Consider the following 16,642-nt stretch of genomic DNA (forward strand, 5'->3'; position numbering starts at 1 on the left):
ATCAGATTATTTTCATCCAGACCAGAGTTGATGCAGATTGGCTCCAATTTTCAGTTTCAACATAGGTTAACTCTGTTAATAATAAAGCTGCCCCGATAATTACCTCATAATAATATAGACTATGGAGTAAATTTGACTTTTGCTCACTTCTAAACTGTGAGTTGTTTCATTTTCATTTCTACATTTCCAAAAACAAACATGCAAGTTGAAATTAAACTGCTATTGCCATGTTATCTTCAAAGAAATGCTGATTTATGCAAAGAAATGTAAAAAAAAATGTTGCTGATGACTCTTTGTTTTAGTATTTCACTCAAGTCAATTTCCACCTTTGAGTAATATTCTGCTTTTTCCCTCAAAAGGGAGGGAAAGTTTTACTTTTTTTTTTTTCTGGCTTTATGTTTTCAGGTGTTGGATAGAAAAGACATAAATAGAGTTTTGTTTATTTCTTCCACCATCCTCATGTCTCAACTTCTTTGTTTTTGTTTTATCTCTTCCTGCACCCCCACCTCTCTGTGGATTCACAACGGACCATTAGAGATGGAGATCAACAGTTCATTGAGAAATTTCTTGTGACAGTTTAAGATTGTGTAGAAAAAGTAACTGAAGAACTGTGGAGCAAAGTTGAGATTTGTAATGAAGGAATCAAAGTTTCAAGATACCTGAGCTGTAAAAAAGATTGTTCTCGCTATTACTGGGTTTGACACTTTTTCATTTTCAGAAAGTCCTTGACTTTCCTCTGCATACATTCATCTGGGATTCAGAAAACAAAAATCCAGACTTGCACATGAAAAAAAGTAATCCCCATTGAGACTCTAGAGGCTATTGGACTACAGGGATCTCTGTGTTCAAGAAGCCAGTTAGAGGTGATTTGATCTCTGACAAGCAGCCATCAGATGATGAAAGCACTGCATTTTGGAGAAAGTCAAACTTTCTGACTCTGGTCTCTGTTTTTTGTTCATAATAAAATAATCTGTGCATTTAAACAGTGCTCAGGTTCTCAAAATGTGTCAACATGATGTCCTTCACATCAATCACCACGAACCTGAATCATTGAAGCAATCCATAAAACCTGAGATTTTACTGTGAATGAAAGAGTTTCTAAAATACCCAAACTGGCATCAAAAAATGTCACAGTGTGTTTTCACACCTGGTAGTGTGGTAGACTTGGTTTGATTGGAGATCAAAATTACAGCCTTTGTTACATTTTCAGTTGATGTTCGTTTCCACTTTGCACTGTTGAATGATTGAAACTATCTGAAAAACCTGTTCCCCTTCTCACCTGTGGGGGCGCTGTCCCAAGAGCCACTAAAGGAAACAACACAGAAACCTCAGAAGAAAACCCAGAGCAACTTCCTTCATCACAGAATGTAAATAAAAATAGAGTAGCATCAGATTTTAGAGGTTGTAGAATTTATGTTTTGTTTTTGGTAAAAGACAACGAGACATTTCTCCTGCTTGCATTAGACTCTCGTATTTTTTTGGTTCTATTTACCCAAAATACCCTGCACTGTAGTCTGCCTCCTGCTTCTGGAGCGGTCTCCAGTAAGCTTGGCGTTCACATATGCATTTGATCCACATACATGTTTGAGCTTTCACTCCTCCCAAATGAACCAGGCTTTCTACACAAGTTTAAACAGGGTTGGTGTGAATGCACCAGTTTGCCCTTTGGCAATGTTTCTCCAAATCTAGATGCATATATTTGCTGATTCTCCTTTTTATCTCAACACTTAGACACACGTACTTAAAAATAGAAAAAAGAGGGCCAATTAAGAACAAGATAAAGATGGAAAGTAATTACCTTGATCTTTGGTGAATATCTGCAGATCAAAGATTACAATTTTAACGTGGGACACGACTGGTCAAATCAATAGCTTTATTTCTATTTCAAATGCGTACAAAAATTCAATATTCCACTTATGTTGAAAAAACAAGTACACAATTCCGACATTAAATAAGGAATGGTGTTAAAATTGGCAAGTGAATAAGTTGTGGACGCAATAAGTCCATAAAAAAATCACTTCCTGTCGTCATTTTCATTGTTTCTGCCTGTGGTAACATCTGGTTGTTGATCACATAACTTGTGTGATCCAAACAAAGTGTTTCTATTGCATTTTCCACTTCATCTTAATTGATTTGCAAATTTATTGCCATAATTCCATTTTTTTTAAAATTCAATGAAAATGCAGCCACTGAATTTCATATTCGCACGTTTCCAGATCATTTGAACTTCTCTATAGTTGTTCAATAGAATATATTAACACATGATTGAGTCCTTATTACATTTCTTTCCCCCATCATTTCTCTTTTCACACCCTCTTCTCTCACAAGCACAATAACCCCCACTCCATCTTACTCTCCCTCGCTGCTTTCCTGTCTCGCTCCTCCTTGCTTTACCCCGTTTCCACACACCCCCACCCACATGCACATTCCCCCGCTCTGCATTAAGCCCATCTTGTCTCGTTGCCTCTCTGATCCCTGGAGCATTGCTCTGCAGGAGCTCCTCCGACCAGCGCAAGCCCTGCTGGTCTCCAGTCACCCACTCCACACTCCGCACGTGGGAAGACGAGTGTTAGCAGAAGAGTGGGAGTATCCATCCTGCATGCAGTGGAGAGAGAGCAAGAGGGGAAAAAAAAGTGAGAAGTGAGCATGTTTGAAATGCAGAGTAGAAAAACAATGTGGAAATGAAAAGAGATGAAACGAGATGATGGGAGGAGAATAAAGACAGGGAAAGAAATCTGGAATCGGAAATGCAGGGTGGCACGGGGAATAAGTGAGCGATTGGGAGAGGAAGAGAGAGAGTAAGCGGGAAGGGAGGGAGGCGAACAACACTGCAGACACTCATCCGCTGTCACTGCTCCGCAGCCAGAGGACAGAGGCAGCACCAGCGTCAGCGGGGTACGATGGAGGAGGACGGCTGCACCATCCGTCTGCGGCTCGCTCCCCACAACTGACCCCTTCTCTCTGGGAACGTCCCGCCAAGTTAACGAAGGAAACTACCACCTCTGTCCTTCACGAGATCACAAGTTCTGGAGCTCAACTTCTGCAGGACCGCCGTTCACACCCTTTGCAATAATTTCTCCCGTTGTACACGCCCACACTCCTCATCACACCCTCTCCTTCAAACCGAAGCCCGCTGCACTTCTCTGTCGCCTCCTGGACTCGCGTGTTTGGGTTGTTCTGTATTATTGCTGCTTGCTGACCTTTCGGGCTGAGTGGATTTACTTTTCTCCTGTGGTGGACCATGGGGTGGCGGGGCGCAGGAGGGACCCCCGGGAAAAGGACAGGGGGGAGCTGGTACCTTTTGGTGACATTGCTGCTCTGTGGTTTCTGGAAGGCTCACTCGCAGACAGACGATGGGAAGTCTGTCTACTTCTGGGAAACAGGTACCGCTAAACCACTAATTACACGTTGAATTTAAGCTCTGTATTTACATATCGGCTGTTCATGAGAGGGTGTGATGAATTGTTGTGTGCAGATATGTGAAATCCCACACTCCCTGCTCATTATTTGCAGAAAATATGTGTCAGGAAACAAAAACAAGGGTTTTAGGAATTGTTTTCCTGCTCAACGTAGCCACAATGATAGACAAAGCTTCTGGATGCCACATAAATCTGCTATGGGAGTTATCAGACTCCATGCAGCTGAACTTCAAGGAACGCACGCAGATGAAAGATGACCCAGAAATCTACATTAGAGCCGTCTCCTCGTGCAGAATAGCATGTGGCACGCAGGGCAAGCTGTGATCCATTTTTGAGTGGATTACACTCATCTCCCAGAGTTTCAGGTGATGCACCATTATTAGAATGTTGGTGCTGTGAGCTACGGCTTGGAGATGACTGATGGCTACTTCATCCCACAATGCTGTGTGGTGGAGAACCTGGATGGCTTTTGATTGCACTGCTGACTTTCTCTGCACATGCTTGTTGGTTTTACAGCGAAGACATGAATCACTGGTGCTACTTTCACTTGTCTAGAGAACTGGATGCACTAAATATTTACATCATTAGTGTTTTAACTGCATTTTTAAATACCTAAATTAAACATTAATGACCCTGAAACCGACGGTTGCTTGTGTTTCAACTTTTCTCCACATATGGTAGGTTTTCTCAATGTTAGCCCAACTCAAAGCCTGCATGTCCTGCCCTGCCTTGCTAAGCAACAGTCCCCAGATGACATATCCCACGTCTCTCCTCGACGGTTGTGCATCCTTAAAGAGGATGTAGCTGAGTAAGGAGATTAAAGGAGCAGGGATTTAACAACCCAGGAACGACAGCCCAGGGAACTAAGTTGGAAAAAGAGGAAGGAAGAGTGAGCACTGCAGGCAGAGAAAGTGGGAGAGAGAGGATACCTTAACCCACATCCACCCTGCCGTTAGGTCATAATGATTATGCCTCTCTCCCACGCTACACCACCTTTCTGTGCTCCCACACTGGAAAGCTCTAGGCTCTGTGCTTTGAAATGTAATCCAGTGTTGGGACTTTGTTCACCTCTTTGCAAATAAAAGGTAGCGCATCGATTCCAGCCCCGGAGTTTTTCTCTCTGCCTCTCTTGGTTTGACAATTGCCTGCAGAGTATTAAAATCACACAGGGCAATTTGCTGCTTAGGATCCCATTGCTTTTCATCAAAATGTGATTATGTTTGTGCAGCATTTGCATACTTCCTCTATGCCAAAGGAGGCTTGTTTAAGAGGAAGGAGGAAAAAATGTGATGTTTATGCACATCTTTAGAGGGTGCAGTGGAGGAAATTCTCGTGGCAAGATATGCTCTGATGTTTTGCATATTGATGAGTTTAGCTGAAATGCTACCCTCTGTCTTGAACACTGTGGGGAATTGGGCCCTGCTTCTGCTTTTATTGCTTTCTGTGAAAATATGATGCATCTGTTTTGGAAGGTGAGACAGGTCAGTGCCGCCTTTTTGCTATTCAAATGAGGCCGATGGAGACAAGAGGCTCGCAAGGGATTTCTATTTTCAGGAGGAATAAAAAAAAAAAAGAAAAACACGAGGCTGGAAGTAACGATGATGAAAGTAATGATGATGATGATGATGTTAATGGCGCACCGCAGTTCTTCCGGGGGCCTTGCTGGGAGTTTCTCGCATTCAGATTCTCGCACCATTTTTCCTCGTGTCACTTCCTGACAGTCGGGCTCTGTCTCTGCACCTCCTCCTCTGCATCTAATTGCATATTGCTGTTTCTCTTCCAGTGTCATATTCCCTAGCTAACGAAACAGGGGAATATGATGAAATTTGAAAGAAACCTTTTCTGTTAGCTGTGCTTACACTGGCACACCAGGATGTCAATGTGTCTAATAAGTACTGCTGTATTCCACCAAGTTAGATCTCAAAAACTGGAAAGTTCACTTATTTCAGTAAGTTCAGGTCAAAATATGAAATTTAGATTCACTGCACATTCATTCACTTCCTGTGTAACTTAGAATATTTAATAGGGAAATGTTGTGGCCTACACAGTGTTGCAGAAGACTGCAGACTTGACAGTTTTTCCTTTCACGGTCACTGACACTCTCCAGAGGAAGGGTAAGCTGCACAGCTCCATCGCTAATGAAGCTGGCTCTTTAAAATGATATTTCTCAGCCAGCATATTGTTGGAAAATTTAGTGGAGAAATTAAGCATGATTGGGGACAGAAAGTGCTCAAGCAACAGTTCTGATCGCAGCCTTTCACAATGTGGAGACTGGAGCTGCAGGTTCAAGAGCCGCCACACACACACACACACACACACACACACACACACACACACACACACACACACACACATCCAGGAAATTGGCTGCAACTGTCACAGTCCTCATTTCTGGAGTTGGGTCAGAGAAAGTGTTGGATGTTTGTGTTGAGGAGAAAATGTTGCCTATCTGAACTTTTCCTTTACAGATGGTTAAATTTGTATTTTAGTTGGAATTCAAGATCAGAATTTGAAGCGACAGTGGAGCGGCACAGGATCGGATTGGTGTGAGGAGGTCCAGTGTGACGTGTATAAATTTAGTACAAGTCAGTCATCTTTGAGGATGTTGTAGAGCACTAACTGCTTTCTGTTGCTTCTGAGCTTCTATGGTGAGCCCACAATCCCAAAAGCACCGATAACGGATTAAATGGTCATGGTGTCTCTATGTTTGGCTAAAACACGCCAGATCAAATTCCAGTTGAAAACCTATAGAGCATTTTCGAGAGAAGATTGGACACCAAAGCCAATGGAGGTAAACTAAGGCAGCTGGACTTCCTTAGAGGTCAGACTTATTAAAAATTATTGTTTTAAGCTTTACTTCATGTTATAAAAACACACCTGGGATGTTGCCCTGATTCTTTCGTACCTGTTTTGAGAAATCCTTGAGTCTCATGGCAAAGTGCAAAGCATCTGATCACACCACACGCCTTCTTTCAGAGTATCACGTCCACACTCCGCTCCTTCAGACTAGCCAGCACCAATTAGCACCAACTGCGCATCAGCCAAGCTCATTATATGAGCTACTTCTCAGTAAAACGCTGCTAAAATTAAACATTGCTAAAGGGTTAAGAGGAGTGATGTGGTCATAACTTCCTGAAGGCATTGTGTCGGAAAACGAAGGGGTTTCTTAAGGAGACAGAGGCCCAATTTCAAGGAGTCGAGTTTCTTATAAGTCATGTTTGATTTACACAGCATTTTTATAACAAAAGGTAACATAGCTACTTGATTGTGCTATAATAAAAATTGGCGCAATGTGCCTGAAAAGTACAGCTGTGGCACAGAAAACCTCCTGCTGGTTATTCCACCAAATATTGATTCCTCAACTCTTTCTGAGTTGAAACATTAGTATTGTTGTTTCTAAATGAACATTAACTTGTTTGAGCACTCAAACTTTTTTATTTTGACCATTTCTCATTTTCTGCAAAAAAATACAAAATTTTTGCTTGGAATTTGAGAGACATGTTGTCAGCAGTTCATGGACTAAAAGAACAACGTTCACTTTACTCAAGAATATACCTGTATGTTCTTAGATTTTACTTTTTTCTCAGTAAAATCTGAGAAACTGATAATTTTAAGTAGCCTCTTAATTTTTTCCAGAGCTATATGTAATACTTCCCCTTTAACAACACAAAACTAACACAGGTTAATTGCCTCCATGCCATGCTGCACTGACGCAGTAATTCATGCAGAAGTACTATGGAGTAGATATACTATATAGTATCTCAACAAACTTTCACTAGGCTGGCATTTCTGTATCCGAGTGCAATATTCTAATTTTAAGAAAGTCCAAGTTTTCCTGTAACCAACAATTAACAAAACGGTGTAATTAACCTATAAATAAGCCTAATTAGTGAAATGTATTACCTTCTCAGTTCTAGTTTGAGATTTCCCAGTAAATCCACATACAGCCGGATCATCTGTCATTTGTGATGTTGATGCTTTATTAGACTCTGCTGTTGGTGCGATTAGTTTGTCTCAAGGCAGATGGGAATTCCTGACGGCTCAAACCTGGCAAAGCAATTATAGCGCTTGTCTCTGGTGTATTAGAGCAAACGTGTTGTGTTGAACCTCCGAGTTTGGTTATTTCCCCTCCCGGGTGAAACTGAGGCTTAAAACAATAACTTCACCTTCATAAAACCGGCTGGCCTCATCATCAGCAGGTGACTTTTCACCTGCCAGGTCAACCCGCCTAATGATCTGCTGGCTCTTTGTCGTTACTCACCCTTCTGGAAAGCAGGTGCGTAATCTTTCTTGGTATTGGGATTATCGGTTTTCCAGATTATGCACGAGTCACCTCCAGCCTCAGGAGGAGGTAGTCCAATCCCGCCTCTCGTCTTCATCCATTACGTCACTTTTCAGCACGTGCCTTGCTAATTTTTGGCCTGTTGAGTCACCTGCTCGTACAAATGGTCTTACAAATGATTTTTTTTTTCTTATGTGAATGGATGAATGTCTAAAAGTTTGGTAAACTGTAAATCCTGACACAATTTCAGGCGCATTCATAATTTGTGTTTAGGAATGTGCCGATACCAAAATTTGAGCCGAAATTCGATATTAATGTTGTTTTTGGCCTATAACCAATTGAGAGCGTTATCTTTTCTGCATCAGAACCAGGGACTTAAAAAGGCCCAACAGCCTGATACGGAGGACTGGTTCTGTTCTGGTTCTGCTCTTGGGACGACTGTGGAACCTCTGGAGATGATCAATCAAATAAGGATCCCTCACAGGATCAATAAAATCTTGACTGTCTTGGGAAAACAGAGCATCTTCAGTCAGAGGCTTCGTCAGATTTAGTGCAGTACAGACTGCTACGGGAGACCTTTCCTGCCAACAGCCGTCATCATCTGCAAATAACTCTTTAAAGAATCTTAATTAATAAACAACATTTTTGAATTTGATTAATTTTTTTAAACTTGAGGAGCAGAATAACTTCCAGAATAGCAAAGTTACTAAACTGTAATATGCTCTGGCTGAGAAGCTGAAATAAACAGCCGTGATTTATGAGGTTTAATAATAATTTTGTTTCCTGAAATGTGTCTGTTTTTTCTGTATTTTCTTCTCTCCAGTTTATTTGTGGGTCTCAGTCAATATTCCAGTGTTTTGTTGGCCTGTTGTGTTTCTCCGGTGTGACAGAGCAGTGTGACGGTTAGCACCGTCGCCCTCGCTTCGAGTAAGTCCAGTAGGTAACAACGCCTGTTGTTTTCTGCACCACAAACTCGCTGCTGTGTGTCAGCGCGGCCGGCTGATGTCACTTTTAAAGGCGCGGGACCGGGCCGAGCGGGACTGACAGGCCATCGTTAGCCGAATGCATTCCTCCCTTCGCAGCGGCTCCAGCGGTGAAGGATGTCAGAGGCGTGGAGGGTTGATAGCTGCTCTCACACAATCACCTTCTATTACGGCAGCCTCGCTGAAGAGGCCATCCAGGAAATTGAAGGAGAGCAGGTCTGACGGGTTCACAAGTTCAATACAGCACGGCAAGGTCATTATGTGGCAAAGTGCCTTGAGCCAAACTGATTGTTGTAAACAAACACGGCAAACAAGCAGAGTTTAAACAGAAAAGCTCTGAGATGAGAGGATGCTTGAATGTGGTATTGATCTTCGGTGGGTGCTTTGGACTAATTAAGGAGACTTTTTTTTTTTTTCTAGAGCTTTTGAATTCGGTTCAAACTGGATACTTGCATCAAGAAACTAAACTTTTATTCTCACTGTCTGTTAACCAATCAGACTAAACTTTCCCAACTTTACATTTGCCAATAAGATAAAATTACAAATTTAAAAAGGTGAATATTGTATATAGCCCTTTAGCAATAAGCAATCAATTAATCGCACAATGAATTAAAATAATGTCCATTTGCATAATTTATGGTTTTTCTCTTTTTCTAAAAGAAACTAGTCTTCAGTCTGGTGTTTTGGTCTTAATGAGCCATTTATTTGAAGGGAATATTTGTTTACAGAGACTTCATAATTTGTTTTATTTGTTGTTTCTGTTGTTTTGTTTATTTTTGATATTTAGAACATCTTCCAGTTCCAGTGTTATATGTTCTTTAGTATTTAAATGTGTTCTTGCATTATTAAGGTCATAATACCTGAAAATGGTCTAAAAACTCCTTGACGTTTGGTGAGCTGGTTTTTCTTCTTTACAATGGCTGCTGGAAAAGAGAAACATATTCTTGTCTTAGCATTTAGAAATCCCCTTGCTGCATTCTTGTTGTGTGCAGGAGGCTCCACTTTTGCCTTTCAAAGATGGACGCTTGCAGCCATTTTTCCATGTGAGTGTAAACTTTGAGTTGGGGGTGTGGCCAGCAGCAGCTTATTTTGATTTAAAGGGACAAGACACCCTAAAACAGGAGAAAGGAGATCAGCTGACCAGACTAAAACCTCATCATCTAAGAATGACTTTCAGCAGAAAAATGTAATAAACTTGTTTTGTATGGAGCAACGACCCACCCTATGTTGTTCAAGGAAGCTTAATAAGTCTGTGTCTGCACAGGATTCGTTTCACTGTGGATTATGACTCTCTTTCAAGCTTCAGCCAACATCTTCCCAAACACGGGTTTGTCCCAATCCTACTGCAGCATGCATGTATACACGAATTAGTGGTTCCTTGTCTTTGAAATCCTTTTCCTTAAATAGCTGTGTGCTAATGCCTGCTTACCTGCCTACTGCCAGACCGTTTCATTGAGCTCGCCCAACATGCAGCGTAGCCACAAAGTCACTGGCGTCATCCCAAATGAGAATGTCCCTTGGAGATTCCCCCGCCTCATTTTAGTAAGTGCACTGCAACGTGACCCTTTCTGACCCTAATTAACCTCGCACCTAAAGGCAAACAAGAGTCTGCACTGTAATTGGCCAGATGCTGGTTAAAGCCCTTAGCAACAGGCAACAAATTTAGGCCATGCATATAAATTAAGAAAATTTCCTTGGGAATTTCCATGGCATTGTCAGCCAGTGGGTTTTATTCTAATTTGGCACGCCTGCTTTGTTTTTGTTTTCCTGTTTTAAGTTGGTCTGGAGTTGGAGCTGAAGCTTCGCACGTGTTTTGTCTGTGATTGGTGTTTGCACTATTTTTACTTTCACTCCCAGAGGAGAAGGAATGTGTGCGACTCGAGCGCCAGATCTCTGCCATTCGGTGTCACTGCTGCAGAAATAGCACAGCTGGCCAAGAACATGACGTCGCACTTGGATTTAAAAGCGGGCAGAGCAAAAAAATACGTCTGCTTTGACCCACACTGATCTATTTTGTGGCTTTGGAGATATTACTCTGCTTTGCCTCTATGCCAGACGACTGCCCTTTTTTTGAAATTGCCCATCCATCGTGCACAGAAAGATGCCAAAGAGATGCCGCAGTTTGTTTAATCTAAATGGCAGTGCTTACGATAAGACCTGGCTATTACTGATATAGGAAGGATGGCAGGATTAGAGATTACACTTCATCCAAAAAACTTTATTTAGACTCGCATAAGAGGATTCCCACTGCCTTATTCCACAATATATTCCCATGGCTCATAACAAATTTTAGATGCAGCACTTTAACTGGGCTACAGCTTCTTTTTTTTCCAGACGGTCACAGCTTGAGTCAAGTAAGCAGATCAGTGGTAGATTTATGATGGAGAGATACTGTTGCTTTCTGACACACGTTGCCATAAAACGATTTTTTTAGCTGGGATTAAAGCACTTTCAGCAAGTTTTCCTAAGGAATCACTTTGAGAATGAATCAATGAGTGACTAACTTTCTCCTGAAGAACCGGAACAAAACGGAAAGCACACAGATTCAGTTATCAGATAAGGCCCGAAGTCTGGTTCTGAACATTCACATAAAGACGGTTACAAAGTCGGCCTTTTATCACCTGAACAACTTTTCCAGGATTAGAGGATTAAAGTCACGGCGAGATCTAGAGAAACTCATCCAAGCGTTTATCTTTAGTCACATTGTGTCTGAATAAATGAATCCTCCGGCTGCAACTGATCCAGAACGCTGCTGCTGGTGTTCTGACTAAAACCAGGAACATGGAGCACATCGCCCAGATCTGAAGTCCCTACACTGGCTCCCTGTAGCTCAGAGAATAAACTGTAAAATACTGATGTTGGTTTATAAATCACTGAACAGTTTAGCACCACCATACATTAAATATTCTTCAGAAGCTTTTTTGAAAGTCAATTTGCCTTTAGGAGTATTTTTTACATTTTCTTGAGTAATTTTGTTCTGAAGTATTTCTACTCAGGATTCCTTACCAGCTGAATGAAAAACAAACATGTTTCAACCAAAAACCCACCAGATTCACCTTGGATTAGTAATAAATGGACCATCGATCAGCATATTTGATGTTTATTAATCACATTAATGGGTTTATTTCTAGATGTAATGTCAGCTACTGATGACCGTATAGTTTATGATTTTATGATGTAAAGTACTTTAAACAGGCATGAAAAGTGCTATAAAAATAAACTTGCCTTGACCAGCATACATGTAAAACTCCATGCAAAATCACTCTGAGAAAAGGCATAAAAGAAATAAAGTATGCCTACCCAGTGCCACAAAATTAATCCAAAGAGCATTTCTTTTAATGAATTTACTTTTAATGTTTCGTTGCAAATGAGACCAGGGTCTCAGCAAGCGCAGGTCAGGGAGTGGCATTCACAACAGGCCCTTGACTCCCCGAGAGTTCAACCACCCGGCTTCAGTGGGCTGAGAGAAATGGCGGTTTCATCGAATAAAGCAGTGACATTTAGCTGAAAGAGCCCCTGCTGCCTTCTCAGATGCTATTCTAATAAAGCTGAAGAGATTGAAGTAAATATCCTCCCGTCTATCCTCCACCACCTTCCCCTCTCCTTTATCTCCCACTCTGACAGTCCGGTGTTTGCTCTGCCATGCCCGATTTCAGTTAATTTTTTTCTATGTATTCCTTCAAAAGGGCACCTTACATTAGGCAAGACGGGTTTATTTGGATAGCGCAATTCGCAGACGAGGTAATTTAAAGTGCTTTGATGAAAATAAAAGGGTAGAGATTAGGAGAAATGTTTAAAAAACCGAAAATACAATCAAGAAAAATGATGCTTGCATTGTCCAATACTTTGATTCTTTTTGAAAGTTGGTAATAAACTGATGTACTTTATGATAATACTCAGGATTGTGTGATTAACTGTGAGATTTAGTCGGACCTGATCTAGTTGAGTCAGAATCCTAACTTGTATGGAACCAAAATTCTGCCCAAAAGTTATTGTAGCAGATTTTGTTTAAGTTTGACACAGAAATATGAAATGTGTTATGTATATAGTTGGAGGTTTTGTAATAGTTCAGTTATTGAACTTGGAAATGAATAAATCATCCAGATATCCATAATACCTTCTGGATACCAAACGTCAAAAGTTTTTGACTTTTGGAAGATTTCTGAATATCAAACGTCCAAAATTCAACTTTTGAAACTCTTGTTTTTTTTTCTGAGACCAGTCGCAACATTTCATTTTTTTTTTTTTCTTGCAGGACTTTTAGAGCTCAAAAATTTCCTTGTTTTATTCTAAACATTTTCTAAAATTTATGAAATTATTCTGAAAGTTTGGAATATACACCGGCCTTAATATACTGTCGTAAAAAATCTACTTATTGATCCTGTTTATAGACTTGTTAGCTTTATTGTTGCACAGGTAGAAGCTAAAGGAAGCTAGAAAAGTGGAGATGAAAGCTCCTAATAACTCCTGCTTCAAAAGTTTGATCAAATCTCTATTGTATTAGCATAATTGTATAGATGTTTTTCTTATTTTCTGTTGAACATTTAAGAGTTAATGTTCATAAAAAAAGGTTAAATTTTCTCGACTCTTTCATTCAACTGCTGAGACACTGCAGTTTGTTTCAATGTATTTGGCTTTACTCAGTATCCCAGTCTATTCATAGTTTTGCTTCGTGTGCCTCAAAGAGGTCAACTTTAATGGTCAGTACTTATTATTTATGCAGTGAAAGTTAAAAGGATAAATATTAAAATAGACAGTGTGTGGTTCTTGTTTCTGTCCAGGAAGAAGTTTTGGCTCTTGGTGCCAGGAAAGAACCTAAAAACTCTTTAGAAAGCATGGAGACGAACCAGGCGCTAGCCAGAGCACTTAGGCACATTTAAGCCACTAACATCAGCGCTTTAACCTGAAATTTGAAATGAAGGAACGGGTGATGGGGGCAGACGCTAAGGGAGACGCCGTAAAGGATTGGAGGGCATCAAATATCCATTTAGAGTCGTTCCATTAAAGAGAGCGCGCCACACTGAAATTTCAATTGCAGTATCAACACAATAAGGTAGAAATATATAATTGTAGAGGTGAGGAGAGAGAAATGGAGCGGCTGACTGATGACTAGTGGCAAGTTGCCGGATTAAAAGAGGGAGGCAGATGGCTCCAGGCCAAACCAGGAACTGCTCAGGCAGATATAAATATCCCAGTCTGGACAGACACACAGGGTTAACAGAATCTACATTTCCTGATTAATTTTTAGTACTTTGTTCCTTTTTTTGCAGTGTTTTCTTTATATATTTAGTTTTCCAGCTGATATATTTTGTGAATTATTTCTTTATGTCACTGACGTTCAGCATGTTGTTTCAGTCCAATCATTACTTATCGATTTGTAAAAGTTGCCAAAGGAAACCATGCAATCGAATGAAATCTTTACGGTCTTCATTCTCAACAAGCACTTGGTGACAGTGGAGAGGAATAACTCCCCTTAAACAAAAATAAAGAAACTTCAGCAGAACCATACTTAGAAAGTTTTAATCTTTTGTTTTTGGTCTTGGAGAGAAAAACTGAAAAAGTGTTTAATTGCAAACTTTAACATAGGAGCCATAAAGTTAGCCTGGTAGATTTGCTGGTGTTGGTTTAGTTATATTTTCCTTTAAAAGTTTTATAAGATCCACAACTTTGCTTATATGTAGGGAATCTTCTACAGATGTAGAGAGTGACAGGAAATGGTAATACCCAGAAAACACCAGAGATGTTTATGCACTTGGTGGTGATGGATTTATCTTATTTACAGTAGCTCTGGTTTACATTTAGACGCTGTAAATAAGGACAGCTGACAGTTCAATTATACACTCTCATGTCCCTTGGTTTGGTTTGCGAATTGCAGTTGACCTGCCAAAATTTAAATGATGAAACTCCAATGACAAATATTGAAATTGACACGAAGGAAACTGGATGCTTGAATATGCAACGGTACCCAAATATATGCGATTCACGATCGCAGAAGAAATCTGTTTGGTTGTAGACGACCAGCACAGATTTTCTGAATTTCTGTTTTTGCAGTAACCAGAACAGATCAAGAAAAACTAAGAAGCAGAAAGCCCTCAGTGCCACATGTTAGTGGTCAAACTTTCTTGAAATCAGACTAATGCGCACAATTTATGTTTTTTTTTTCTGCACTAAATGAATATTACCTACATCTATAGGTTTAATTTTATTATTGAAGTTGATCTAACCCCTGCAGTGTTGTGTGCATGCGCAACATTTCTGGATGTAAACATTAACAAGCAACATGTCGATTGTAAAATCAGTAAAATATAAAAATGGAAAGCTTTGGCAATCTAGAATCACCTTTAATGGTGAACAACTCGACCAAAAAAGAAAGAGTTGAAACTGATAATTACCATAAATATATTAAAAGCCCAACAATGAGGTTCAATCTGCAGCTTCTAAGTGGTTGCATAACACTCTTGAACACCATCCAGCTCTTCATCTGTGCATTGATTCAAAGTGCTGTTCATCTGTTCATCCATTAGCTTTGTTTTTTTTACCCTCTCTAGCCGTAGTGCTGTGGGTGTACGCTGTGGGCGTCCCTTCACACACTCTGTCTGTGGCCAAAACTTTACCCCTCCTCCTTGCACGCACGCACGCACGCACGCACACACACACACATCCCAGCAACTCCACACTTCCAATCCACAGAGACAATGTTGGCATTTCCAGTTAGCACAATGTGCAACCAGGCAGCTTTTAACATGTTTTAGCTGTTACAGTCCAACAGAAGTCTTTGCACCTCCGCCTAAATCTGGCTTCCTGCACCCACATGGCAGATTGTAGGAGGATTTCTCAACATTTATTTCTCCATTGTCATCTGCCTGAGTAACTTATCCGCTGAGTCTGGCACTGAGAAAGCAACCGATAACGATCTGTCACTGCTTCTGCTTTACACCATCCATATCTCTCTAAATCAGGGATGTCCAAAGTGCGGCTCGGGGGCCAATTGTTGCGCCTGGACTGATTGTGTGTGGCCCCTGCCTGGCTTCAGCTCAATGTATTTAATCTACAGCTCTGGAAAAAATGAAGACAAATGATCAGTTTCTCTGATTTTACTTTTATAGGTATATGTTTGAATAAAATGAACATTGCTCTTTTATTCTACAAACTGCTGAAAACAAGTAAAAATGTATTTATTTGCACAAAATTAGAAATGGTCAGAATAAGGAAAAGATATAAAACTGCACTGAACCCCATTGAAAACCTCCTGTTATTCCACCTTGAAACAACAGTATTAATGTTTTACCTCAGGAAGATTCAGGAATCAATATTTGGATGAATAACAGGAGGTTTTCTATGGGGTTCGGTGCAGTGGCCTGTAGGTGGAGACTTCTCTCTTTAATTTGGACAAAATTAACACAAATAAGTAAAATTTTGACTTCAGCGCAAAGGATTTGCTGTTTGCATTTGGCTAAATACTGCAATTATTTTCAAAGTAAGCGTGACCTAAATTCTGACTTTATTCATTAGAGTTGATTAAATTGTGTTCTACTTTTTTCTAATTAATACCTAGAAAATTATCAAAAACTATTTTTGTTAATTTTGATATTTTTTATATGGATGTAAAATAATTTCCTGCAGCCAATCTTTTTGTTTGAAGTACTTCATGCTTAGTTTATTGTTGAGTTGGTAAAAACATTTGTTTTGTCCCTCGAATCCTTTTGACTTGACAATTTGGCCCATTTTCCAGAAGGTTTGGACACCCCCGCTCTGGATTAAGGGAAATCTAGAGGAAAATTTTTCTCTATTTTCATGTCATCATTCATACAACATGCTTTGGTTAAACTTCACTAATGAAAAGTAAAACGATTTTGCATTTTAAAAACTTTTAAAATCCATAATTTTGAGCTACTAAATTCAAATTGCCCTTTGACCTGAAGAACAACGGCTAGTACCTCCTAATATTAAAGATTTAT

At 40.2% G+C, this 16,642-nt stretch overlaps 1 protein-coding gene across 1 annotated transcript in view; it reads left to right on the forward strand.

The window, feature by feature from the left end:
• Positions 1 to 2,604: 2,604 nt before the first annotated feature.
• LOC129370868 (thrombospondin type-1 domain-containing protein 7A) overlaps positions 2,605 to 16,642 on the forward strand; it is a 166,398-nt gene continuing 152,360 nt past the window's right edge. Inside the window, exon 1 of the mRNA XM_055047094.1 lies at positions 2,605 to 3,383. Within this exon, the coding sequence (XP_054903069.1) occupies positions 3,242 to 3,383 (142 nt within the window). The 5' untranslated portion in view covers positions 2,605 to 3,241. The remainder of the gene's footprint in view (positions 3,384 to 16,642) is intronic.

The sequence above is a fragment of the Poeciliopsis prolifica genome, unplaced genomic scaffold, assembly GCF_027474105.1.
Source record: "Poeciliopsis prolifica strain line A6 unplaced genomic scaffold, Auburn_PproV2 SCAFFOLD025, whole genome shotgun sequence".
NCBI lineage: Eukaryota > Metazoa > Chordata > Actinopteri > Cyprinodontiformes > Poeciliidae > Poeciliopsis > Poeciliopsis prolifica.